At 43.3% G+C, this 27413-nt stretch overlaps 4 protein-coding genes across 4 annotated transcripts; 2 read left to right on the top strand and 2 right to left on the bottom strand.

The window, feature by feature from the left end:
- The first annotated feature begins 1163 nt into the window (after nucleotides 1-1163).
- Nucleotides 1164-3011, top strand: LOC119195515 (FAS-associated death domain protein-like). The gene is made up of 2 exons (XM_062561989.1): nucleotides 1164-1194; nucleotides 1987-3011. Exons 1-2 carry the CDS (start codon nucleotides 1164-1166, stop codon nucleotides 2250-2252), a joined length of 297 nt encoding a protein of 98 aa, XP_062417973.1. The 3' UTR covers nucleotides 2253-3011.
- Nucleotides 3012-3732: 721 nt separating this feature from the next.
- LOC134127356 (hatching enzyme 1.2-like) lies at nucleotides 3733-8288 on the bottom strand. The gene is made up of 9 exons (XM_062562085.1): nucleotides 8264-8288; nucleotides 8054-8126; nucleotides 6982-7042; nucleotides 6581-6736; nucleotides 6190-6310; nucleotides 5644-5822; nucleotides 5109-5190; nucleotides 4660-4784; nucleotides 3733-3989 (listed from the first exon to the last, which is right to left on the bottom strand). Coding segments are annotated over exons 2-9 (786 nt in total). The 5' UTR covers nucleotides 8114-8126; nucleotides 8264-8288; the 3' UTR covers nucleotides 3733-3987.
- A 3032-nt stretch (nucleotides 8289-11320) lies between these two features.
- Nucleotides 11321-19644, bottom strand: LOC119195484 (uncharacterized). Its single transcript, XM_062561988.1, has 17 exons — nucleotides 19525-19644; nucleotides 19080-19110; nucleotides 18926-18991; nucleotides 18174-18326; nucleotides 17814-17931; nucleotides 17563-17741; nucleotides 16817-16898; nucleotides 16575-16699; nucleotides 16055-16108; nucleotides 13743-13831; nucleotides 13155-13281; nucleotides 12898-13053; nucleotides 12611-12731; nucleotides 12275-12453; nucleotides 11769-11850; nucleotides 11550-11674; nucleotides 11321-11460 (listed from the first exon to the last, which is right to left on the bottom strand). Coding segments are annotated over exons 1-17 (1752 nt in total). The 5' UTR covers nucleotides 19588-19644; the 3' UTR covers nucleotides 11321-11458.
- A 5491-nt stretch (nucleotides 19645-25135) lies between these two features.
- LOC119195471 (low choriolytic enzyme-like) lies at nucleotides 25136-27310 on the top strand. Its single transcript, XM_062561987.1, has 7 exons — nucleotides 25136-25224; nucleotides 25873-25924; nucleotides 26080-26083; nucleotides 26196-26374; nucleotides 26798-26879; nucleotides 26974-27098; nucleotides 27188-27310. Coding segments are annotated over exons 1-7 (522 nt in total). The 5' UTR covers nucleotides 25136-25146; the 3' UTR covers nucleotides 27190-27310.
- The last annotated feature ends 103 nt before the right edge of the window (nucleotides 27311-27413 follow it).

The following is a 27413-nucleotide window of genomic DNA, read 5'->3' as shown; positions in this document are numbered from 1 at the left end:
GCGCCCTAGTGGAGGCCCCGGTTCTAGCCCCAGCCGACCCCAGCTTGCCCTTCACGCTGGACACGGATGCTAGCGGATCAGGCATCGGCAGAGTACTCTCTCAACTGTTCCCCGAAGGTGAGCGAGTGGTGGCTTACTTCAGCCGGGCGTTCAACAAAGCCGAGCGAAGATACTGCGTCACCCGCAGGGAGCTCTTGGCGGTGGTGCTGTCAATCCGGCATTTCAAGTACTACCTAAGTGGCCTGAACTTTACAGTGAGGACAGACCACTCTGCCCTACAATGGCTCATGTCATTCAAGGAGCCAGAGGGGTAGGTGGCCAGGTAGTTGGAGGAACTCCAAGCGTTCAACTTCAATGTGGTGCACCGGGCTGGGACACGGCACACTAATGCCGATGCACTCTCACGACGGCCCTGTGCCGCAGGAGGGTGCCTCTACTGCGACCGGAGAGAGACCCGCGAGCGGGAACTGCAAGAGGAGGAGGGAGTCGGTGCGTCCGTGCGGCGGTTGGAGGAGGTTGTGGTCCAGGATCGTCAGACGGTAGACCTGTCAGAATGGAGGCGACACCAGAGACATGACGTGGACCTACAACCGGCGGTGCAGTGGGTGGAGGCACAGCGGCGCCCCCCCTGGGAGGAGGTGGCAGTGTTCTCCAGAGCAACCAAAGAGTTATGGTCACAGTTTGAGTCTCTACGCCTGAGTCAGGGCGTGCTCCAACGGGCATGGAAGGAGCCAGCAACGGGGGAGGAAAGGTGGCAGATGGTGGTTCCCAAGGTCCTGCGGGGTTCGGTGCTGGAAGCCATGCATGGAGCTGCAGGGGCGGGACATTTTGGAGTCTCAAAGACACTGCGGCGTCTTCGGCAGGGATTCTACTGGGGACAGTGCCGAAGGGACGTGGAAGACTTCTGTCGTTGAGTAGTTCACCACGCCCGGACGTTACAGTATTTTGAAATATGTCTCTCTCTCCATCAGCTTCAATCTTTGAGCTCAAACTTACACCTACAGCTACAGTTTCTGTGCTGCAACTTATCAAACTCTCACTTGTGTTTTTCCCTTTAGTGAGACTTCTCCTTGGGCGAGACTTGTGAAGCAATAACAAACATACCAGATGATGGTTTTCTCTATAAAGTTCTGTCCATGAAATCTGATAATTACTACCTGAGCATGGCTAAAGCGAGCAAGGTTGGTCACCTTGGTACAAATGCATGGGACAAAAAAATGAAAAAAACCAAAGTTACACTTTCAAAAGTGATGATGTGTCAGTGTTGTGTTTTCATCTTGCGTCTGCTGCCCCCTGGTGGATGCAAAATCTGTCAATGCATGTAGTATATTACAGTATAATTGTAATCAAACTCTAAACTAGAGGGTCCAGCATTTAATCTTTAACTCACTTGTCCTTTTTGTGTGTTTTGGGGCATTCTGCAGAGTTTTCTTGGACTAAATCCCCGTCCGTTGTTGACTGATTTTTTTTTTTTTTTTTTCATCCGACACATATGAAAACACACCTTTGCATATCGTTAAGCTGCCAGCTGTATTTATTGCCCCCCCCCCCCCCACTGTACATAGCTTCACTTGGTTCAGCCAACAATCTGTTTCATTTCCACCTCTCGGTCACTAATATGCAAGGGCGTAACCATGGTGTAGACATTGGGGGGGGGGGGGCACTCTTGATTATTATGCACAAAATAAATTTATCTCGTTTACAAAATTTGCAGCAGAATGCCAAGAAAAAAGAAAAGCTATGTTCATTTTTTTTTCATGCGCCTCAAAATATCTGTGCACGTGCCTATTGTTACCAAATCATGATGGAACTACCTGCTGTCAGACTGGTAAGGACAGGCCAGTCTGTGATGCTCAGGTGTCCGGAGGGGAAGTTGCATTTTAAATGTTAATGTAATAATGCTTTGTTTCCCACACATTAGACACAAAAAAGCTTTTCTCTTTCTTTTTTTTTAAACCCTCAATGTCTGGCCTTCTCCCTTGTCAGCTGAACTGGATACTGCCACCAATGTGATCGCCGAGAACCTGGGAAAGCCGTGGCGCAGGCTGGGCCGGAGGCTGGGTTTGACCGACGTCAAGCTGGATTCGGTCTCCGCGAGGCACACGGACCTGGAGGAGACGGCCAGGGAGATGCTGAAGGAGTGGCGGAGTCGGGGGGGCGCGGCCCGAGCGTCGGATCTGGTGGAAGCTCTGAGGCGCTGCGACCTAAACCTGACTGCCGACAAAGTGGTGGACAAACTTTCAACCCCCTGACGTGGACGGGTTGTTTAACAGATGACGCATGAACTCCGGGAGAGAAAAGGGAGATTTGATTAACCTTTTTTGAGAAAGCAATAAATAAAAATCACAAAAGGTCACAAAAAAAAGTTGGGGTAATGGTGTTCTGTTTCGTTAATTCTTCTTCATTGGATTAAATCCTGATCAGAGCCTAAAAACTGGGATTTCAAAGCAAATCTGATCCTGTAGATTCAGATTAGGGAACCCAGTCCTACCTTTGAATAAAAGACTGCTGAAACCAATAAAAGCTGTTGAGTGTTTCTAAACTTTATTGGGAAATCTGGAACCAGTTTGATCCTAAAAATCAGGCTTACCCTGATCCCACCTGTTATGACCCAGAGTGTCATAATAAAGTGCAGCTCTCCTCCCTGCCTGAGGGGGTTGCTGTTATATTTCGCCTTGCTCTGTGTCTGTTCTTCTTTGCAGTTGATTGGACGTCTGTGTATAAAAGGGATCCTGTGAGAGCCAGCCCGGTCTCTTCTTTTGCCGGTCTCTCCAGCTTCCAACCGGGCCCTGCTGCACCTCGTGGATTTTTGGGTGGGGGCGGTGAGAGGCCTTTTTGTTTGTTCATGTTTTCTCCTGTTTTCGGGTAGGGAGATGGGTAAGACACTTGTATTTGGTTTGTTTCTTTGTGTGTTCTAGGGAAGGTAGGGGACCTGCACAGATTGTTTTGTTTGTCGTTTTGGGCCACGCTCACCCTGAGGTTCATGACCTCGAACTGAAATAAATACCCCTTGTGAATGATAACGCTGCAGCATTGGTCTTAATTTGGGAGGTGGGAAGACTTTTGTATGCTGCCCTCTGGCTCCACTAGGCCGTGGGTAACATCACCTCAGAGGTGGATTTGAGGGAGAACACATGTAAAAGTTTGAACAGCCTAACTAACTGCTCCCAAAGCTCTTTGTTTGATACATTCAAGCTTCTATAGTAACTATATCTGTAAGTGGCAGCGTAGATGTCGAAGTACATACGAAAGGGACATTGTCATCTTGAATGTCACCCTTTGGTTTGTGGACTGCAGCTACAAAGCCTTGAGTTTGTGGATGTCATCAGACAACATAAGTTACCGTATTTGGAATGTGGAGGAGACGTATAGAGACATATAGAGACGGCATATACATCACTGGTAGCAGCAGCCAGCTGTGAATCACAGTAAGCCCCCCCTAAATCATTCTCCACTTCGTCTATTCTTAACCTTCAATGGACGTTGATGTTTCCAGTGAACACCATGCTGCATTGAAGAAGAATTGTAACTGGAGATTGAGACCATGAAAGACTGAATGCGGTGTGTTAACTTTAGTGTTTGAGGTGCTGTTAATCAGCACTTTGAGCTAAGCTAAGCTAATCAGCAGCTCACTGCGGTTTCATATATTGTATAGATTCTGACCACAAGGAAATACCAGTTTGCTTCCCGAAATGCCAAACTATTCATTATAAAAAGGTGTTTTCTGACTTGGCATGAAATCCAAAGAATAGTAATAAGATGCTTTATTTTTGGATCAAAAGATATACAATTGTTGACATTGTTTTATGTGACATGAGGATCGAAATGAAAGGGTATTTTTAAGTGAACATCTTAATCTACAAAGTGCCCATGCCTTTTGTCACTCCATTATCAAACAGTAGAACCAGCGGGCTGCAAAACACCTCATGTGTTTCATCGCTGTGCTCATGATGTCATCAGGGAGGCGGGGCAAAGCTCAAATGCAGTTTCTGCAGAATGGAGAAAGTGCGTCATTCGGATGGAGTCTCAAGAGGGACTGGTCATAAAAAGTCAAGTCACATTAAGTGTCTCAAATCAACACTCATGCCTGTATACACAAAGTTTTGTATTTTTGTTCTGACCAGCTGCCCTCACAAGGTGTTTACTGTTGAATACAGTATTCCCCCAATTGGCCCTTACTACTTTGTTATATCACTGAAGTTTGACCCTCTTGCTCATATATCTGCTGCGCTGAGGCTTGTAGGTCAGAAACGCCTACTGTCTTACGAGTGCTAAAATGTGACCAGATGCATTGTAAAGCATTTTACCGTATATCAATTAGGATTATCACAATGCTGGCATACTACATATCTCGGAATATACTTCATTTCTACTAGATTTGGATAGTGAGAGACGGACAGGGGGGCATGATACATAGCACAGTCCCCATAATGACTAGACTCAATCCTGGGCTTCTTCTGCCGTGAGTCCAAAAGGGCACAGGCTGCATCCAGTGGGGCAGCAACAGAAGGAAGTGCAGTCCTACCACATGACTTCTTCAGATATATATATATATATATATATATATATATATACATAAGGCCTCTTTTAGTATAAATGGACTACGGGGAATTAAGTTTTACTGTGGTTTTGTGTTTTTAAACATTTGCATAAACTTACAGCACTGGTACAGCCTGTTGAGCCTGGCGATGTCATGCTGGCTCATCTGGGTGGCCTGGCCAAAGGACACGTTGCTGTTAGGAATGGGCACCATGGTGGGCTGGTTGTTCTTGGAGAAGGCGTACCTGGAGAGTCAGCGGCGCCACAACGTATGGCGGGTTAGGATTGAGTTTCAATGGAAACAACCCCTGGTACATCTAGGGAATTTGGTTCTTTAATATGTCATGTGGTTATGTTTAAGAGCAGATCCCTGTTGGTTCTGCTGCTTTTCCAGAGTCCGTAATGAGTTAACCAGTAGCTGTAACTCCTACAGGAAATACAAGCTCATTATGTGGTATTGATGAGAAACGTACAAAGAAACACTAGAAAGTCCAAACATCTCCACAGTGATAGGAGCTACATAAAAAGGGAAATGTTAGAACTAAATGACACAGACATGTCATCCATACTTCTCGTATTGCATGACGGAGCCGTAGTCGTAAGCAGTTCCCTGATTCAGGGTGGCAATCTTGTCGAAGTTGTACTTCATGCCTGCGGGATGAGAGTAGACATTCATTTAAAATTACAGACATTTCCCGCTTTAAAGATAAGTGAGAATATTTAAATTTCTGTCCCTCAAACATGATCTCAATTGGTGATGTTTGGTGAAGTTTTTTAGAGTGCCAAAATTGTAACATCAGTTCTCACCCTTACCAGTACATGTATGCTTTAACCATCTATTGAGTCTTGAGTCCAGTCTCCAGTGAATTATTTTTCAAGACAAAATGTAGTAAATGGGTTTTTAATTTCTCTTGGCTTGAGAAACTGCGGGTTAGAGCGGGGTAGATCCTGGCTGTTTGCCAAGTACTGTTTTCACATTGATCTGAGCGCAAAGTAGGCCTTTTTTATCTTTTTATCCTCAAACAATGAAATGGCCTCTGCTTCTAAGACGACCCGAAAGACTTCAAACGACCAGTCATGGAGCCGTCAGGGAAGCTGCCTCACCCTCGATGATGTTTTCCCACTGCACCCTGATGTGGTTGTCCCTGTCGGAGCGGGTCTGCTCGTGGTTGAAGCCCAGAGCGTGGAGCAACTCGTGCTGGACGGTGCCGTGGTACAGGCAGCCCTGACGGCTCAGAGACACAGTCTGAGCGCCGCCCTGACGACCCACGAACGAGTAGCAGCTGTTGGCGCACAAAAAACACGACAGGATGGAGAAATCATGCAGAATATCGGCGTGTAGGATTGTGTCGTGTTCAAAAATGAAGAAACTCCATTCGGACAGAAGACATCTTTGATTGGAAAGGTAAAATCAAAAGTATTTAGTAAAGGGAAAGGTATTGTAATAAAAAGAACATCTCGGCTGAGGATCTGCTGGTTTCTGCCATCAACAGACCACAGAGAAGCTCTGACTACCCCATAGTGCTGTCTCTTGTTTCCACCAACCAAGAACTATGGGTACACAGGTATTTATACAGGTCAGTAAAGGCGTGAAAGGCCTTGTCCAACTCATCAAGAGGATGAGTTGGGAGCTTGCGGACGGACCCCTACCCGTCCCTGGACTCGATGCTCAGCCACTCGTGGTCTCCGTTCTGGTAGGGCCTGAAACGGATGCAGGACATCGAGGAGAAGGACTCCAGTCCACGAATGATGATGGACTGCTCTCGGGAGGCTGACAGTGGAAATATGACAGGTTGAAAATATCTCCTGCTGCAGGGCTTTAACTTCACCTGAATGATTCATGTTGTGTAATGTTAATTAAACTGCACAATGCACTTTGTCACTGACAGCCTCGGGTTGTTATTATAAGTATCCCTTTTAGGTCCTCACAGAGAAAAAAAACATTTTTGTACCCATAAGTCAACTGATGAGGTTGTGCAAAAATATTCCTAGGGAAGGGACTGAAAAAAGAATGAACGTTAAAGAAAGAATCCCTGCTCACAGTAGTGGTTGGCGATGTAGTAGGGGATGTAGACCTTTCCATCGGTCCACTTCTTCCAAAGGCAGTCTCTGGAGGTGCAGGGGTCGGCGTTCCTCTCGGCCTCAGACTTGATAGCAATGTCGCCTCCGATCAGGATGGGCTCGTCCGAGTCGGGGTCTGCGAGAGCACCGCGGGTGTTGGGGGGTCAGGTGGATTCACGCAGCAGTTTATTATTCCGTACAGATTGTGTAACGGTTTAGTTGTACGACGTTGTTGTTGTTAATGTTGTTGTGGTGTTGCTGGAGCAACCCATGCTTGCAAAACAGAATGTTGCATTCAATGGTACCCTTCTTTTGTGTCAATATGTCGGATGATATGGCCTCTGCAACAAAACCGTTAAGTTGCAGAAAAGCTCTACTCACTGCGGTCTCTGTTAGCTCTCTCCAGCAGCTCGCTCACAGAAAGCTCCCTGGAGGTTTCCTCCTCAGCGGTAGCAACATCTGCACAACATGGGAGACAGCAACAGCTGTACTATAGGCATTTAGAACAGAACAGCTGAGTGAACTCAAATATATATGTGTGTGTGTGTGTGTGTGTATATATATATATATATATATATATATATATATATATATATATATATATATGAATTGAAAGCCCTTTATATATGTATATATATATATATGTATATATATATATATGCCTATATATATATATATATATATATATATATATATATATATATATATATATATATACATATATAAAGGGCTTTCAATTCGTTCTTACCTTTCTGTAATCGTCCACAGCAACATGGAAAAAGAAGGGCCAAATATATTAGGATTTTTCTTTTTCTGTAATTAACACGTTACGCTTAAATACGCTTAAATTGTACTTTTCTTAATGGCACTTTTCTATAACATGTTTTGAAACTGCTTATTTGATGAACATTGTACTTTCTTGTTACTTGGTCTTCTGAGTTTGTATCTCTATGTGGAAATGCACTGATTGTAAGTCGCTTTGGATAAAAGCGTCAGCTAAATGACATGTAATGTAATGTATTTATTAGGTTGATACTTCAAAATCCCAAGCCCAAAATCGCAAATTAAGAATTTCACTCAGAGGGCCAGAGAGACACTTCAAAACTGCATATATGAATAGATAGGAAATACAAATACATTTAAATAGAAATCAAAAAGGATTAATTAATGATGAAACTATGCCTGAATGTGTTCAAAACATATCAGTGCTAATACTTGATAAAACATTAAATATTTACCACTATTCTCTATATCTATCTCTTTTCCTGGACGATGTTCTTTACAAGGTGTGGCTGCAACCTAAAAAAACATTACATTTTAAATTGTTGATTGTTTAAATTTTAGATTGTTGGAACTTGTTTTTTGAGGGTCCCCCTTTTTTTGCCACATTCATGATATTAACTTCCAATTGGCCTGTTTGGAGCCTTTGTGTCCAAGTCGTGGAATATTTTACCTCGGCCCAGCAAGAGGACACCAGCAGCAGGCTCACGAGAGACCAAGAGGAGACCAACATGGCTGCAACTGACCTGCAGTGACCACAGAGCGCGAGGACGGTGAGGAAAGAGATGAACTGAAAACATTACTCGCACTGAGGAAAAATTACAAATGAGAAATATATAATCCATCTAAGTTATGTGATATATTATTCCGGTGGGGTTCTTACCTCAATGCCTTAACAGAGAGTAAGTGTCCTGCTGTTACCCATTGCCAGTTTTATATACAGTCCAGGTAATAATGATCAACATGATATATCAGTATGCAAACATCACAGCACACCTTTATCACTAAAAATGGAAAATCCTGCAGTTGTGCAACTCGTGTGAAGCACTTCAATAGTCCCAGGTGTGTGAACTTGTGGTGCCAGCTCTTTGTGTGCAGCTGTAGTAATAGTTGAATATATCCCAAGGTTCATCATTTGTGTAGTTTCAAAAAGCAAATTCTGAGGAAACAAAGCAGTATGTGAACTCTATATATAATCACGTTGTAAATACTACCTATACACTCAATACACAAATGTCATTTGAAAATGGTCACCTTATTCACCTGTGGTGAAGATGACATTATTATATCAGTCTACTGCACTGTTCTTTTAGCCCAATAAAATATAATGTATTAATACATATAGAAATGGCCTGCATTGTTGTGCACAACAAAGAGCAATTCTTAATCATACTCAAAATGTTCAAGCTCACCACAGGTGTTTTCCCAGTTGCATTCTGGGATTTAGAAGATTGACAACACAGTGATAAGTGATAAGAGCTGTTTTAACTCACTAAATGCTAAGGAAAGGACCTGCAATGCTTCCCTACTTAGAGGTAAAGGAATCGTAGTAAGGAATAGACATTAGAAGGTAATTTGTGTTGACTATTTGAATCCAGCATAGGCCTACTCTATAGATATACTACTATATGAGTTACATGTGATTAATTGTGCTACAAGAGCCAGATGTTGGGTTTTTGGCAAATGCACAAAAAAAGAAGACTGTTGTGTAATCTTTGGAATGGTGTTCCGGTCCGGCTCACGTCGTGACAGATCCACTTCCTCCCGAAGGTATTGGATGGGGTCTAGCTTGAGTGGCACGTCACATAAGATTCCTAATAACCCAAAGCATTACTTGCTTAATCTATAAATCTCCATTGATTCCCCTGTCCCCAATTTGCCCATCGCAACAAATTTTGAAACAAGAAACTACATTGATGGAGTCCACTTTTCGATCAATAAAAGAGTCAATAAAATAATAAAGTATAAATACCCCTGGATACCGGTGATATGTGTTGCAAACTCCCTCGCTACCGTACAACCATCTAATTTGAACATATTTCTGCAGTCAAATAGTAAACACCCTTTGGACAGTTTTTTGGCGGGAGCCTTGAGCTCCCACGGCTGTATTTGGAAAGCCAACACCCACGGCAGCCAACTTTCCATCAATTAAAGACGCCTTTGCAGCTCTATTAGCCAGACCGCTTCTTTTATCGGAGTGGAGGCATGCTCTTCCCCTGGCAAACAGAGGAGGTTTCAGCTTTTGATTTGATCAGATGGAGCTTTTTTAACGAGATGAGTTTTCTCTAAATGTAGAATGTTTGTGTTTAAAACGTATTCAACATTACAGCAGTTTTGCAATCGGTGTGAGGACATCTTGTATAATCCCGCTATCGTCCTGATCCCCTTAAAACCTCTTTAAACATGTCATGTTGGAGAGCCTGAGTTTGAAACATCTCTCACCCTTTCTGAAGGAAAAAATAAAAAACCCACACAGCTCTTATCAGTGTGGGACACTTGACACACTGTTATCAATCTGCCCCCCACGCCCCTCCTGCCCATAATAGGAAACTGAGGAGATAAGGCCATTTAGACACACTCTGTACGCGGCTAGTGGGGACGGTTCATTGCACCCACAGCTATCAGGCCCAATACATTTAATATAATAATAATGTATTCTCATTGTGCAAGCTGTGCTTTATGATTCAAAGAGAATTACAGATTTATTTGTACTTCTAAATGCACATTGTAACTGCTAAACCGCATTTCTTGTCACGATTTGGGCTTTCTTGTATGTATCCTGTTTTATTTTGTAGTTTCATGTCTCTTGTTCCTGGGGTTAGCTTCACTTCCTGCCTTGTCCTGTGATTGTCTGCAGTGCCTGATTGTTTCCACCTGTGTCCAATCACCTGCACCTCCCTTGTGTATTTAAGCCCTGTGTGCCTAGGGCCCCTTGTCGCGTCATTACATGTTGTTCGATGGCCCCTGGTGAGTCTACACGTTTCTGTTGGCTTTTGTCCACGTTTTGGGAATCTGCATTTGAGTCCTCCCTCCCTCCCTCCCTGCCTGCACCACCTGGCCTATGACATTTTTTGCAAAAATAATTCTTTGTTGAGATATATATATAAAACACAACACTTCATATCTCTTACAAAAGCAAATGCTTTGGGGAAAATAATTTGAACTTTTCTATTTTTGCATAAAGAATTTATACACAAGCACCACACACCGACTTCACACTGAAGTGCTGCACATGTAGGACACTGTTATCCAAAGTCTTTGGCATTATCATTTAGAGCCAGCTGTGAAACACATATGCAGTTAGTTTGTTTTTTAATTGCCAAGACACAAGCTGTTGTTTAAAAATGTTATTGCTTACAACAAAAGCAGATTGCTGCTTGAAACTAAATTCTCACAGTTTATTGCAAAAGATTTTGTCTTATAATCCACATTAGACCAAGTAATTAGATCAAATCGCGAGCTGGAAGTGATTCAGAATGCTAGAATGCTGAATGAATGGACCTCCAGGGTCACTTCGACTTACGGGACTGCTGGCGTGTACTCGGACAAGGACGATATCGGTTGGTTGTGACCTGCCCGGGGTTCTAAATGGATCGGACCGTTGAACTGTGAGTCAGACTTTCTTTTTTGTGTGTGTGTGTGAATTTTTATTTTTACAGCTTCTTCTATTGTTTTTGACTGTTATTTATATTGCCCCCAAAAGGGTAAATATTAGAGTCAGCAGTCACAGTCCGTAAACTCTTATTTCTAATGTGCAACTGGCTGCTATTAAGGCTTTGATACATATATTAAACTACGTTCCTTTCTTAAATATTTAGTCGTTCAGACGTTTTAAAGGTGCTAATCCCACTTGGCATCATACCAGAATAAATACATGAATGACTGAATATATGCTTAGAAAACCTAGACCGGTGTGATGGAAAAATACAAAGAGAGGGAGCTGTGTCCAACGTGTCTTTATTGTCGGATCTTTAGCTGACGTGCAAAAGAGTTCACATCTGCTGCTGCAGCTGTTCAGAGAGCAGTAGGAGACGATCTTGGTCCTTCTGCGTCCTGTCAGGACATCTGGGCAGCCTTCTTCTGTAACAGGGGAGAGCACAGAGGATCAGGTCAAAAAGTGAGTGATGGTGTAACATGGATATTCACACAGGGCTCATGTGGACACTCACAGCAGCTGTAGAGCGTGTTGAGCCTGGCGATGTCGTTGCGGCTCATCTCCTTGGCGTTGCCGAAGGACACGTTTGCGTTGGGGATGGGGACCATGGTGGGCTGGTTGTTCTTAGAGAAGGCGTACCTGCAAGAGGACGCGGGCCGTTAAAGGGGGAACAGAAGTGCATGCTACACATGATGACACGAAGCAGGGCAGAGGTGGAGCCATTTGGTCTCACTTGTGGTACTGCATGACAGAGCCGTAGTCGTAGGGAGTTCCCTGGTTCAGGGTGGCGATCTTATTAAAGTTGTGCTCCATTCCTGGAAAACAAGAGGAAGAACGGAAATCTAGTTAGCATTAAAGTTACATTGTTTGGTTTGAGTTCACTCCGTCTGGTTCTATAACAGCAGTGACCCAACGAGCTCCTGCTTTGTGGAGGGTCAATGATTTGTTAAGAAAGTGGTGTTGTGCCTCTTTCCGTCCACTAGGGTTCACCAGAGAGCAACCATACTGCCACTCAAAAGCAGGAGATTAAAACAAAATTCATTGCATTCATCATTTCTTAATCCTGAACAAATTTGAACAAGCATGTTCTCTTTAGAAGTGAACGCTTTCAGGAAGCTACCCAGTGTTTTAAAGTCACTGACAGACGTGAAAGAACCGGCAGCTCCTTTTCAGAATGAATTGTCTGCAGCTCACTGGCTCTCCTCTTTACTATACGAGAAGAACAAATAGCTGCATTACCAGACACAACGTTCTGCAGCATGACTCTGATGTGGTTGTCCCTGTCGGAGCGGGTCTGCTCGTGGTTGAAGCCCAGAGCGTGGAGCAGCTCGTGCTGGACGGTGCCGTGGTACAGGCATCCGCTGCGGGCCAGAGACACCACCTGCTTCCCACCACGACGGCCGACGTAGGACCAGCAGCTGGACGGGGTCAGAGATCACATTACATTACATGTCATTTAGCTGATGCTTTTATCCAAAGCGACGTACAATAAGTGAAGAAGAGATGGCTGGATGGATACGGAAGTCTGAGGAGAGGCTGTGAACTGTGAACGGCTCCGAGACGTCTCTTTCTTACCCGTTCTGGGACTCGATGTGCAGCCAGTCGCGGTCGGTGGTTCTGCTTGGCCTGAAGCGGATGCAGGAGAAGGAAGAGAAGGACTCCAGTCCACGGGTGATGATGGCCGCCTCACGGGCGGCTGGCAGCACCGCAGCACAAAACATTCAGCTGTTAACTGTGAAACCCAGAGGGTGGTACCCCGAATGTCTGACAGATTTCTAACACGTGTCTGTCAAAGTGGTAACGGAAGCAAACGCGCTGTTCAAATGGACACTGTGTGTGAGCCTCGTGTGTGGGACACTTACAGAAGTGGTTGGTGATGTAATAAGGAATGTAGACCTTCCCGTCAGTGAACTTGCCCCACATGCAGCCTCGGCTGGTGCAGGGGTCGGCGTTCTTCTCGGCCTCGCTGTCAACGGCGATGTCTCCTCCGATCAGGACGGGGTCATCGGCGGAGCGGACTGAAACGCGTCACAGCAGCAAGTCAGACACCCGTTGAAGCGCTGCTCAGAAATATCAACCGAGGTCTGGAAGAACACGGGGACCACAGCAGCTCCCTCACCCAGGTTACTGTTGGCTCTCTCCAACAGCTCTGAGACAGAAAGCTCCCCGGAGTCGTCCTCTGCAGAGCGAACAGCACACAGGTTGACTTTGTGGACAAATACACCAGTGACATACTGAGCATGGAGCTACATGAGCTATCAGAATAGATCACGTACCTGCCTGCAGCTGCAGCGTGGGGTTAGAGGAGGAGAGACAGACCCATTAGACACAAACTACATGAAGTTACAGATAAAAGTCAACGTCACACTGTTTCTTAAAGTAGACCGGTCAGAAATAGAGATTGTGGGAATAAAGTCCAGCATTGTAGAACATGAAGCTTTGTGGATAAAGTGCACCGTTTGACCCAAACTGCATCATCATCATCCTCATTTGAGAGAGATGAAGTAATACTGGTGGGGAACAAGGTGCTTTTTAACTCGGCTGAGGTGTAAATAAATGCACTTTTTAACCTCCTGACAGCGTCTTTGTGACTAGCGGCTTCATTACCGGCCGTTGATCGTGCATTTCTTTCAACATTTCAAAGTGTTGACTAATAACCACATGTCTCACTGCGCTGCCATCACCGCTCCTCTCGCCGTGGTCCTACCTCATCGTCGGCCCAACAGCAGGCGGCCAGCAGCAGCAGAGCCACAGCTGAGAACCTGAACACAGACATGCGAGCCATCCTTAGTAGACCTGCAGGACAGAGACCGGAGTCAGCTTCAGCTTGTGCTTAGAGGAAAGATCCAGTGTGTGAAGCAACAAGAAACAAAACAGCCAGCAGAAAGAAAGTACATAGTTCTGTGTTTCAAATGAGCTGCAGATATTTACAGCTGGACTCACCTTGGATCCTTTGGGGGACTTGTGCAGCTCAGGTTTCCTCCCAGGTTTTTATACATGTTCGACTGCAACATCGAGACCAAATATGGATTATCTTGTTTCTAGGAAAGCAGAGACAGCAAAATCCACAGGCTTATCAGTCACATTTATACTCACGGACAGAAGGAAATGTACCAATTCTCCTGAGCGTGGGAAACGGGACACGTGGTTCATTTCACACCATATTTTTAAAATAACAGTGCACTGTATGCAATTACTGTGGGCGTTAAAGAAGTGTAATCAGTGTTTAAGTGAATTTTTTTATTAGTTTATTTGCACACCCCAATATCACCATTTTGCCTCAGAAGGCTGTACAATATAAAACTTCTTTGGACCTTCACATTAGATAAGGGCCCCCAATGGGTGGCCAGAAAGACTGCTTATCAACTACTGTTGCGTTTGTCCACCTGTTTGTGTTTAAGAGGAGGCCTTCGCAGCGAATGAAGGCCACCAACATGAGAATGAGGGTTCAGCTTCTACACCGAAGGGGCCCGGCAACCTTTTCTGATATGACGTGTGTTCTCAAAATTCTCACTCGACACTGGTGTAAAATCCTCAAAACAGGATACCCAAGTCATGCGCCAGGGCTTCTCGAAGGATTTATTTTAACGCACCAAAATATATACTGGGATAAGGTATCATGAACAGGGAGGTTCTACGCATTTTACAAGGACCGTCATGTTCTACATCTGCTCATCATGAGACCACAAGTGGCCTTCTGGACACCGGACAGATCTTATCTCAGCTGGCACGTCATACGCACAACTTATTCTACAAACCATACCGATGTAGTATTTTTAGTATTTGTGTGTGTGTCTACTGATATTTAATCGTCAAAGTACAACAGGTGATACTAGTTTTTAGTAGCCGGCACTGTAGGCGCCCATCTTTATTTTCCTACTCTTTATTACATTAAAACGTGACGGTTACCTTATCCAAGATACTACAGTGTTGTTTTAACTGAAACCCCCCCCCCCTTCTTATCATGATATCTTATTGCAGTTTTTCAGTGTAATACTGACCATCATTCGGAGGGTAAGCTCCACCGTATGTTAAATTATGACAGAATTTGAAATGGAATTTTCCAACAGATCTGTATTTTTGTTCCGTCAATAAGAGTGACATAAAACGTATTTGAAGTATTATCTCCTTCATTGAAATCCTATTTAACTTCCAGTAGGCTTGTTCACAGGCAGAGTTGGGCGGGTTCTAAAGACTCAAGAGTAGGTAGAAAATGTTTACCATGAAAAACGCTGGCAACTGTTGGAATTTTTTTTTTTTTTTCATAATTTAAATAAGGAACAAACACACAGGGGCTGATGTAAAATATGTGAATACATGTTTTATTTATGCCTTGTAGGTGTATGAAGCTTAGAAGCAGTTAGCTATGGAGGGGTGCATTTTTCTTCATAGGACAGCACAAGCTGATTTAATTAAATTTTTAAAGCTAATTCATTAAGCACACAAAATATTTCTGCTTTTGCTTGAAGACCAAAATAAGTTGCTTTAAATGGCCTCATTTCGTCTTGATTTCCTGTTGGAAGAAAAGAAAAAAGGGATTGGTTCAAATTGACTAAATCTGCAGACATGTATACAACGTTGGGAATGGTTAAAACCAAAGAGGCTTGAAGTTCTTAAAGGGAAAGTTTATAACGAGCCGTGAGGTTTTTTTTAGGTGTAGTGCCATTTGGTTGGGACCAGCTTAAATATTGGCTAAATATATTTTAAAACGCCATGAATAATTCATAGACCCACAGGTCTTTTTTCCTCATTTTAACTGTTCTTGGTTTCCTCTCACTAACTGACAGAAGCGGTTTCGCAGGGCCTTCATGTACAAATTGACATACAGTGTACATCACAGGTTGATAAAAACATGTCTGTGTGTTGGGGAAAAATGCCAAGTTTACCACAATATAATGAATAAACAATAAATAAATTCTACTGATAACGTAGGGAAAGAGAGAAACCATACACTGGCACATCTGAATATGACACTTACTTCACATCGCGTTGGCAATGGCATGGCAGAGCTTCATCTCTAGAGGAAATGGTTTCTTTGCATGGGTTTCAGGTCAGACCTTAACGCAGTCGAATCTGAAAGGAGTTTAGAGAGACAGCAAACCTTATGCGACTGCTGTAATGCATATAAACAAATCCAGGTTTTTATCTGTTCATTGCAACTTCTATAAGTAGGTGCTGTAGGTGTACAGATCGGTACATCAGATTTGATTTTGGACTATGAAATTAGTTACAACTGTACAATAATGAACACACCCCTCAAGATTCAGAAAAAATGCACCAGAGGAGAGATGCGCAGAAACTGTGGGGATCAACACTTTGAAGTCAAAGTCCAATGTGGGGAAAGAGGTTCTTGAGTTCTAGAAATATTACATTAATGGCATGTTCCACTTTGACTGTATTTACTTGTGTTTGTTATCAGATCCTTTTTGGTTTTTAAACTCAAGCCAGTTGATTCTTTTGACTGAAGGGAAAAGTACGCTACTGTGGGAGTAGCCAGCTATAAGGACAGAAGTTTAGTTGGGCTTCATAAGGTACGTACTGCAGCGATAAAGACGGTTCACCCGAAGGATGTCTATGGGACTCATCTCGGTGGCCCTGCCGATGGCTACGTTGGCGTTAGGGATGGGAACGATGGTCGGCATTCTGTTCTTGGAGAAGGCGAACCTGTGCCGAAGGATGGTAGCAAAAAGAGAGCATTAAACGTCAGAAGATATCCACTAGATTTGTCAAAACAGCTTCTGCCGAGAATTTGAAAATGTTATGACACATGATAGACCGTACCTTCCATAGTGCATGACCGAGTTGTAGTCATAAGGAGTGCCCAGGTTGTTTGTTTCGATCCTCCTGAAGTTGGATTCCATTCCTGTAGATCACACAGCTCAATCAGATGTTTTTCTACCACACCTGTTCCATGAATGTGATTGAGTCAAATGATCTTGTCATCTTTCCATTTGTACTCATCTCATTAGGAGCATATCGTTTTTTAAGGTTCATAATTGATTTTAGGGTTTCAATTAAAACGTGTACATGCTTAAACGTCTTCTGTCTAAAACGCTCGGTCTTAATGCCTGTCTTTTAAGCCCCCCTCCCGACAAAAACATGGTCTGTTCTGATTGGTCAATATTCACGGCCTTCCACATCTGCGCTCTTGCACTCTTTGCAGCGTCACTGTAGCCGGGTACTCACTGGTTGAGCCCACTACACGTAGTCAAACCTGCTCGGTAGACTGTATATTTGTGACATCACAACCTTAAAGACGTCCTGATAGCTCGTTATAAAGGCCTCCTTTCCGAATACGTGCCGTGTGAATTTTTGTGAGTGTTTTGACACTGACTATGTGTACAGCATCTAGACCTTTTTTGTGATCAAAAGAAGAAGGCTTCAATCATTCTACAATATAAAACCTCTGCGTGCAACCTCCAGAGCATAACATTAAGTTCTCTTGGGCTTCTTATGAGACCCCATTTTGGTTCTTTTTATTCATTCTTTCTAGCGTTCTTTTACACTGATCCTTCTCCTGAACCCACCAGAAATAACGTTCTCCAGCAGGATGCGAACGTTTTGGTCCCTGTCGGACCGGGTCTGTTCGTGGTTGAAGCCCAGGGCGTGCAGCAGCTCGTGTTGGATGATCTGCTGGAAAACACATCCCTGGCGACTCAAAGACACTACCTGGCCTCTACCGCGACGTCCAACAAAGGAGAAGCACCTGAAAGAGAGGATGGATTAAACCCTCAGACAGTAAACGCTCTATGTGTTGTACATCATTTGTGGCCCGTACCCTGAGAGCGACTGGATGTCCACAAAGTCCTGCTGTCCATTGAGTGGGGTGAAGCGTATGCAGGTGGACGCAGAAAATGAACGCAGACCTTCGATGATGGTGTTTCTCTCTCTTTGGCCTTGGTGGTAAAAAAAGATTATGAGTTCTCCATTTAGCAGGTATTCATTGCTTTAATCTTCACAGTAAACGGGGATTCTTTGCACAACTGTTACTCTAATACTATGGTACTATCACTGGCAGAGTACAGAAGCTGAAGTACCTAAAACACACTTCTGTGGTAGTTGTGGCTACACTACAATAACACACAGGCGTATGAAGTTAAAAAGCTGGTGAGAAAAGAATCATTCCATCAGGACTTACTAAAGCTAGTGGAGATCTGGTAGGGCACGTAGACGTTGCCATCAGTGGCTTTGGGCCACAGGCAACCTCGTGCAACGCAGGGATCAGCGTTCTGCAGACCCGTAGGCACCGCTATGTCACCGAACATCACAAGGGGCTCATCGAGGTTCTTTCCTGCAAAATGACGATGGCAAAAAAGCTGCATCACATTTTCTTGTTTCATTGATTCAACTGCTGTGGTAATGAATCTGTGTCTTGTAGATCCACTCGGTTCACACCCACCCAGACGCAAAGCAGTAAGTCAGACAATTGGATTCCTGTAGATGGACTCATAAGTCTAAGTTGTTTTTTGTGTTTGTTTTAAGTCGCTAAAAGCATCAGCTAAAGGACATGTAATGTAATGTGTTTGATCTGGACAACACAATTATGTCAACATTACTCAGGTAACATAAGTTATTAAGATAAAACTTCTTCAAGAATACAAATCATATCACTGAACATACCGTTTTTTTTACTTTAACCTGTCTTAATTTGTCTTTTGTTAATATTCAATACTATGTATGTCAAGGTGTCATTTAATTTGTGTGTCCACCAAAGAAATTATTGACTTTCTATTGGAATTCACTTTGTTGCCGAGTGACACTTAATGGTTCCACAGGTAATGTAACCCTTATGTATTATCATTTTATGTTCTATAATTTAAATAGATAAATATTAGCAGTTTTTATTTGGGTTAGTGAAAAAGAATGAAGTAGTTTCTGTGATGAACATACCAACATTAACATTGGCCTTCTCCAACAGCGTAGAGACACTGAACTCGTCATCCTCAACGCTGTGGCCTGTAGAACACAGAAACAATTTCAGTCCCTTAATGTGCCGCTTTGTATTTACAGCATGTCATCATCGCAAAAGTAGCCACAACTTTACCAGAGTACTCCTCGCCATTTTCAAAAGGACCCTGTGATAAGACAAAGTTGGTTAGTTGCACTGAGGAAATATGTCAAATTTGCCTCAATATAAATTAGATATGTTCCAGCTTAGATTCAACTTCTGTTTGAGGATACTTTGAACTGGTTGTTCCTATTAAGGTCTTTATGAAGGCAGGTAAAACAAAAATTGAGTATTCTTACCATAGATAATAAAGCAATGCAATAAACACTTTACGAAGTATAAAATTAAACAGAATCCCATTGAGCTTTTTGAGCAATTTATCGAAATGTCTTTGATCAAAAACTAATTTGGCCTTGAATTACTGTCATTTTTCAAATCTCCTTCACACATGGACACATTTCATTTGGCACTTGCACATTTCATTTGAAATGTAACATTAAAAAGGTTATCCTTGATGCATAATAAATCTGCCGATGCTTACCTGTATAGTGAAACTCTGCACTGAGCAAAAGAAGACACCGAGCGCAGCAGCCTGGAGGATCATGACTGGTCAAAGGACAGCAGCACTGGACCAAAGGAAAGAGCCTGTGCTACCAGAGGTATTCCAGACTTATATAGGAGGGAAGGACAGATAACTGCCCCCTAATATGACCAACTGAGTGCTGTTTGAAAAATACAGTCTGAACAGAAGTGGCAGTTATTGCTAAAAACAGACTGTGGTTTGTGTAAGACTTGGACTGTGTTTTTGTCTACGGGAACTAACAGGTTTCATTTTAGAAGAAGTATATTGACGAAACTGGTCCAATTGTTCCTTTCACCAATTACAACATTCATGTTGCGTTGGACATGTAGCCAATGTAGCCCATGATAAAAACATGCATACATTCAGTATTAATAGTCAATAGATAAAGTTGTGTGTGATAAAATGTAACGATCATGGGTATGAATGTTTTGTTTCCTTTCTGATAGAAAGTTTGTTAATTCAACCAGTGGCTAACGTGAATTAGCAACATGGACAGACTTTACAGTGAGGAAAATAAGTAACTGAACACCCTGCTATTTTGCAAGTTCTCCCACTTAGAAATCATGAAGGGTGTCTGAAATTGTCATCGTAGGTGCATGTCCACTGTAAGAGAGATAATCTAAAAGAATCGAGAAATGACAATGTATGATTTTTTAACTAGAAAAAACCACGAGTCGTTTTGCTGACACTTGAGTGATGAATGTGTTTCCTTTGAGGATAGTGCCGGGTAACTGGTGTTTACAACACCCCTCTGCATGCAGACATCTTCTCACTGTGTTTACAAGACTTCTGCAAAATGTGGGCTAGGTTGCAATGTGTGTCTGAAATACACCCATTCCTGCAATGCCTTAAAAAAAGGAACAATGAATATGATGTAAAAAGCAATCACAAGATTGTTTAATATCGCCCTAATAATCGTATACGTGGTGATCGAAAACCTGTCATGGAATGAATTTACATTTACTCCAGTAACATACTTTAATATCATTTCAGGTACTTCCTCTTGCCATTATATGAATCGTTATACTTCTAATACATTTACCGTAAATCGTCAAATAGTGGCCGGGGCTTTTATTTACATAGGCTGCACCAGCGCACCGGCCTGTATTTGGGGCAGGCTTGTATTAGGGGCAGGCCTTTATTTCTTACTTACCGGTATCTTCTGTTATAGAATTGTATTATTTAAATAAAATAATGGGCATAATTACAGTAGGCTAATATCATTCATTGCACATGCGTTCAGCACTTCCTGCAACCATTTACCCATAGGCTACCGGTAGAATGAAACCGGTAAGCCTATAGCTAATCAACTCTGGAGACTAACCATTTAGAAATGAATCGGTAATAAACCATAGTGTCAGTCTTAAGATTCAATTCAATTCATTTTATTTTGTATAGCCCAAAATCGCAAATGACAAATTTGCCTCAGAGGGCTTTACAGTCTGTACACATGCAACATCCTCTGTCCCGAAACCCTCACATCGGCACAGGAAAAACTCCCCAAAATATGAAAAAACCCTTCAATGGGGAAAAAAGGGAAGAAACCTTCGAGAGAACGTCAGAGGAGGGATGGACAGACTGCAATGGATGTCATGTGTACAGAATCAACAATGTAAAAAATGTACAATACATTCAATTCCTCTAACAGAGATGATACAAGTAATTGCAAGTAGCAGAACAAGTGTACGGCAGGACCACTGCAGGGACAACCACCATCAGATAGAACCACCATCCACAGAGGCTTCTGTGGGGAGGGAGAGCAGAAAGATGTTGGTTTATGATGACAGTAATATGAATCATATTTAAAGTAATGATGATGGCAGCAGCAGGTGTCAGCAGAGCCATGAGCCAGGAGTCAGAACCGGGGTCCGCACAAAACTATGATCCATGAGCTCCAATGAGCTGACCGAGTCTGCCCCCCGTACTGAAAGTGGAAGCTGGTTCCACAAAAGAGGAGCTTGATAACTGAAGGCTCTGGCCCCCATCCTACTTTTTAAAACTCTAGGAACCACAAGTAGCCCAGCATCTACGGAGCGCAGATGCCTTGTAGGGCAATACGGTGTAACAAGCTCTTTAAGATAAGACGGTGCCTCACCAGCAAGTGCCTTGTAGGTGAGGAGAAGTACCTTAAATTCTATTCTTGATTTAACAGGAAGCCAGTGCAGAGAAGTTAATACAGGAGTTATATCATCCCATTTCTTAGTTATTGTTAATACACGTGCTGCAGCATTCTGAATCAACTGGAGAGGTTTAAGCGATTTACAAGAGCAGCCTGATAACAAAGAATTACTGTAATCCATTCTAGAAGTAACAAATGCATCAACTATTTTTTCTGCATCACTTTGAGACAGGAAGTTACTGATTTTCGATATATTAGATGAAAAAAGGCAGTCCTTGAAGTCTTTATATGAGAGTTGAAGGACATATCCTGGTCGAAGAGAACTCCAAGATTTCTGACGGTGCTGTTGGATACCAGAGCAATTCCATCCATTGAGACTGTATCACGTGACAGCTGACTTCGAAGGCGCTCTGGGCCTATCATGATAACTTCCGTTTTTTCCGAGTTTAACAACAGGAAGTTGCAGGTCATTCAAGTTTTGATGTCTCCAAGACAATCCTGAAGTCTAACAAGCTGGTTTGTGTCTTCTGGCTTGATCGATAGATACAGTTGAGTATCGTCTGCATAACAATGGAAGTTTATGCGGTGTTTTCTGATTACGTCACCCAAAGGAAGCATATACAGGGTAAATATAATCGGTCCAAGCACAGAACCTTGTGGGACTCCGTGACCAACATTCGTGGTCCTCGATGATTCACCGTTAACAAACACAAACTGGGATCGATCCGATAAATATGATTTAAGCCAGCTGAGTGCAGTTCCTTTGATGCCAATCAAGTGTTCCAGTCTCTGCAGCAGGATACGGTGATCGATGGTGTCAAATGCAGCACTGAGGTCCAGCAAGACAAGAAAATAGACAAGTCCTTGGTCCGATGCAAGTAGAAGATCATTTGTAATTTTCACCAGTGCCGTTTCTGTGCAGTGATGCACTCGAAATCCTGACTGGAAATCCTCGAACAAAGCATTGTTTTGTAGAAAGATACATCGTTAAATGCACATATTTTCCAATGTTCTCAATTACAATCAAGCAAGTAAAAATTTCACTCGGCCAAAAAAAAGGTTTATCGCGCATAGCGCTTTATTTGCAGTGTCAACGTAATAATAAATATCTGGTCCTGTTAAAGGACAGCAATCACAGAACGAACAGGAGACAACCAAAATTAAACCAAATGGCCAGGACTTAGACTAGGTCTAAGCTAGCTATTCGGCGTCCCCCTCAACATCCTCTTCCTCATCCTCATCATCGAGAACAACAAGTTGATTATTAAGCAGCTCCTCCTCGTCGTTCTCCTCATCCTGGGATACTTGCGTATGAAAGGATGAAATATTACTTTTATTTATTTTTTTTACCCCGGGCCTGTATTTGGGGCCCAGCCTTTATTTGTCCGTATCGACCACGCCCCCGGTCACTAATTGAATCCCGGTCTTTATTTGAGGATTTACGGTACATATAATATATAAATATAATCAGGACACGTAATCAAAAGAGAAAAGATTTTACAGATGGAAAAAACTGGAAGCATGAATTAAAGATTGTTTGAGACAGAACGAGTGGAATGGTCTTTAAATATCCGTGATTTTAATTTGATTCATCATTACAAAAAAGAAAAACAGCTGCTAATAAATCAGTGAACAACATTGTTAAATTGTCTTTTGTGTGACCACACGTCGCTGTTCAAATTTCCAACTCTTATGTAACTCGGCCTGCTGCAACAACCTCACAGCGAGCCGTTGTGGCTTCGTCTTGTGACATTCATGTTGCTGTAAGAGCTGTTGAGTAAAGTTCTCTGTATTTAATTCTAGTTATTTGTCTGTGTTTTACTAACACATTTGATTGATTTATATAAAAAGCGGTGCTGCAACATCACATTGTAAGAGGAAAAAACATATTAAATACAATTTTCTTCTGACCATTTTAAAAACCCAAAGATTCCATTTGCAGAATGTTTCTTAACTAAATGACCTACCATTGTTGGACATTTACATCACTTCTACAATCTAGACAAAATGCACTGTACTACAGTTTGGGTTGTGTGTCAGATTCAAACACACAACTTTATGACCAATGAATACAACCCTACGAGCAGTGCAGCAGAATGCAGTGTGCTGCAGAACTACTCCCGTATCCTGCTGCATGTCCACAGCCCCTCCCTGCCAACGGGACATAAGGATCTCCCTGAGGAGCTCATCCACGACCCCCATACCTCCTACCCCGTCACCCCCATGCACGCGGCTCTTCCACACTGACATCAATGCCCTTTGGCCGACTACCCCCCCCTGAAGTTGTAAACTTAGGGAAACCACTGAACAACCAATAAACTAACTAACTAATAAACCAAACAAAATAACTAAACAGGCCTGTGTCATTTGTACACTTTATTGATGAGGAAAAGGACAATGATGGTGGGAAACAACGCTGATAAGTCCTGTCTTTTCTCCTGGAAATGCATACTTGCTGATTGGGTATTTAGGCCTCTGTTGGGAGTTTTTAGTCCATAGTTCTTATGGGTGCTGGGTCATTCTGAAAATGTAAAAACATGAATAATACAGTTTTAACAAAGTACATAATAACATAGATATGCAATTACGGTTAGTTTGTTGAAACAATTGTTTTTATTTTTGGAAAACTGTGTACTTAGACTGAGACTAATCTACTAACTTCCTTTATGAAATTGATCAAAATACAACTGAACGAGGTTTAAAGCAATACCCATGTAGAAAATATCTAAATATAAAAAATATAAACATACACTTTTTCACCTTTTGATGATTACTGAAAGATTTCCGAACATTTCTTCTCAAATCAGACACACTATTGAATGTCAACCACTTATTTTCAGACAAGTGTTCAACTCCCACAGTCTGTACAGTTAGTGCATTTACAGATGTATGTGTGTGAACCATATGTGACTGATAAGCCTGTGGATTTAGCCGTTTCTGCTTTCCTGGAAACAAGATAATCCATATTTGGTCTCAATGCTGCAGTCAAACATACAGGAAACTCTAAACTTGAAAAATTAGAATATCGTGCATAAGCTCATTAGCTTCAGTAATTCAACTTAAAAGGTTAAACTAATATTTTATATAGACTCATTACATGCAAAGTGAGATATTTCAAAGCTTTATTTGATATAATTTTGATGATTATGGCTATATAATATATAATAAATATATATACAAATATATTAGTTTCACCTTTTAAGTTTAAGCTTTTGCACGATATTCAAATTTTTTGAGTTTCACCTGTGTATATAAAAACCTGTGAGGAAACCTGAGCGGCACAAGTCCCACAAAGGATCCAAGGTGAGTCCAGCTGTAAATATCTGCAGCTCATTTGAAACACAAAACTATGTACTTTCTTTCTGCTGGCTGTTTTGTTTCTTGTTGCTTCACACACTGGATCTTTCCTCTAAGCACAAGCTGAAGCTGACTCCGGTCTCTGTCCTGCAGGTCTACTAAGGATGGCTCGCATGTCTGTGTTCAGGTTCTCAGCTGTGGCTCTGCTGCTGCTGGCCGCCTGCTGTTGGGCCGACGATGAGGTAGGACCACGGCGAGAGGAGCGGTGATGGCAGCGCAGTGAGACATGTGGTTATTAGTCAACACTTTGAAATGTTGAAAGAAATGCACGATCAACGGCCTCTGTCACCATCACACACACCAACGGCCTCCTGCCTCACATATGAAGCCGCTAGTCACAAAGACTGGGTCAGGAGGTCAAATAGTGCATTTATTTACACCTCAGCCGAGTTATTAAGCACCTTGTTCCCCACCAGTATTACTTCATCTCTTTTAGATGATGATGATGATGCAGCGAGGCTTTACTCTGCAGACCGACACATGGGACAGGGGGCTGGGGGCCGTTTTGTCCGAGGAGGGAGGCCAGGTACACCACGGTGGTCACCCTCTGTTCGGACCACGCCCCGCTCCAATGGCTCCACCGCATGAAGGATCCCAACGCCCGGATCGCTCGGTGGTATCTGGCTTTACAGCCTTTTAACTTCAAGGCGGGCCATAGGCCGGGGAGCCGCCCCCGGCCTAAGTCGGGCGGTGGGGGTATGTGGTGGCGGGCGTGGTTTTTGCTCGGCTGCAGAGGAGAAAGAGGGGGAGCGGCTCAGGGAACGGCGCCAGGTGAGAACAATGATAATCAGGTAGAACCTGATTGTGCCTGTGCTTAAAAACCCCTGTAGGAGAGAGACGGGAGAACGGGGCCAACGGGACTGAACGTCGCGACCGAGAGACGTCAGCGAGCAGAACAAAAACAATAAAAATCCAAACTCATAACCAACCTTGCAGTCTTCTTCATTTCCGGAACCCCTCCCCCAGAACCCAGACTTGTTACAGTCCCCATCCAGGCTTCTCTTTTTAAGTTATCTAACAAACCCCACGCTGAGAAGGCAGGTACGTGATCTATTCTGATAGCTCATGTAGCTACCTGCTCAGTACGTAGCTGGTGTATTTGCCACTTTGACAGACATTCTGTATCCATCCACCCATCTCTGACCCCGTCCAGCTGCTGGTCCTACGTCGGCCGTCGTGGTGGGAAGCAGGTGGTGTCTCTGGCCCGCAGCGGATGCCTGTACCACGGCACCGTCCAGCACGAGCTGCTCCACGCTCTGGGCTTCAACCACGAGCAGACCCGCTCCGACAGGGACAACCACATCAGAGTCATGCTGCAGAACGTCATATCTGGTACTGCAGCTATTTGTTCTTCTCGTATAGTAGAGAGGAGAGCCAGTGAGCTGCAGACTATGCATTCATTTTGAAAAGGAGCTGCCGGCTCTTTCACGTCTGTCAGTGACTTTAAAACACTGGGTAGCTTCCTGAAAGCATTCACTTCTACAGAAAACATGCATGTTCAAATTTGTTCAGGATTAAGAAATGATGAATGCAATGAATTTTGTTTTAATCTCCTGCTTTTGAGTGGCAGTATGGTTGCTCTCTGGTGAACCCTAGTGGACGGAAAGAGGCACAACACCACTTTCTGAACAAATCATTGACCCTCCACGAAGCAGGAGCTCGTTGGGTCACTGCTGTTATAGAACCAGTCGGAGTGAACTCAAACCAAGCAATGTAACTTTAATGCCAACTAGATTTCCTCTTCTTTTTTACCAGGAATGGAGCACAACTTTAATAAGATCGCCACCCTGAACCAGGGAACTCCCTACGACTACGGCTCTGTCATGCAGTACCACAAGTGAGACCAAATGGCTCCACCTCTGCCCTGCTTCGTGTCATCATGTGTAGCATGCACTTCTGTTCCCCCTTTAACGGCCCGCGTCCTCTTGCAGGTACGCCTTCTCTAAGAACAACCAGCCCACCATGGTCCCCATCCCCAACGCCAACGTGTCCTTCGGCAACGCCAAGGAGATGAGCCGCAACGACATCGCCAGGCTCAACACGCTCTACAGCTGCTGTGAGTGTCCACATGAGCCCTGTGTGAATATCCATGTTACACCATCACTCACTTTTTGACCTGATCCTCTGTGCTGTCCCCTGTTAGAGAAGAAGGCTGCTCAGATGTCCTGACAGGACGCAGAAGGACCACGATTGTCTCCTACTGCTCTCTGAACAGCTGCAGGGGCAGATGTGAACTCATCTGCCCGTCAGCAAGATCTGACAATAAAGACACGTTCAATGGACAGAGCTCCCTCTCTTTGTATTCTTCCATCACACCTGTGTAGGTTTTCTGAGCATATATTCAGTCATTCATGTATTTATTCTGGTATGA

This window comes from Pungitius pungitius, chromosome 4 (assembly GCF_949316345.1).
Source record: "Pungitius pungitius chromosome 4, fPunPun2.1, whole genome shotgun sequence".
NCBI lineage: Eukaryota > Metazoa > Chordata > Actinopteri > Perciformes > Gasterosteidae > Pungitius > Pungitius pungitius.
This window is presented reverse-complemented; position numbering and strand designations above follow the sequence as displayed.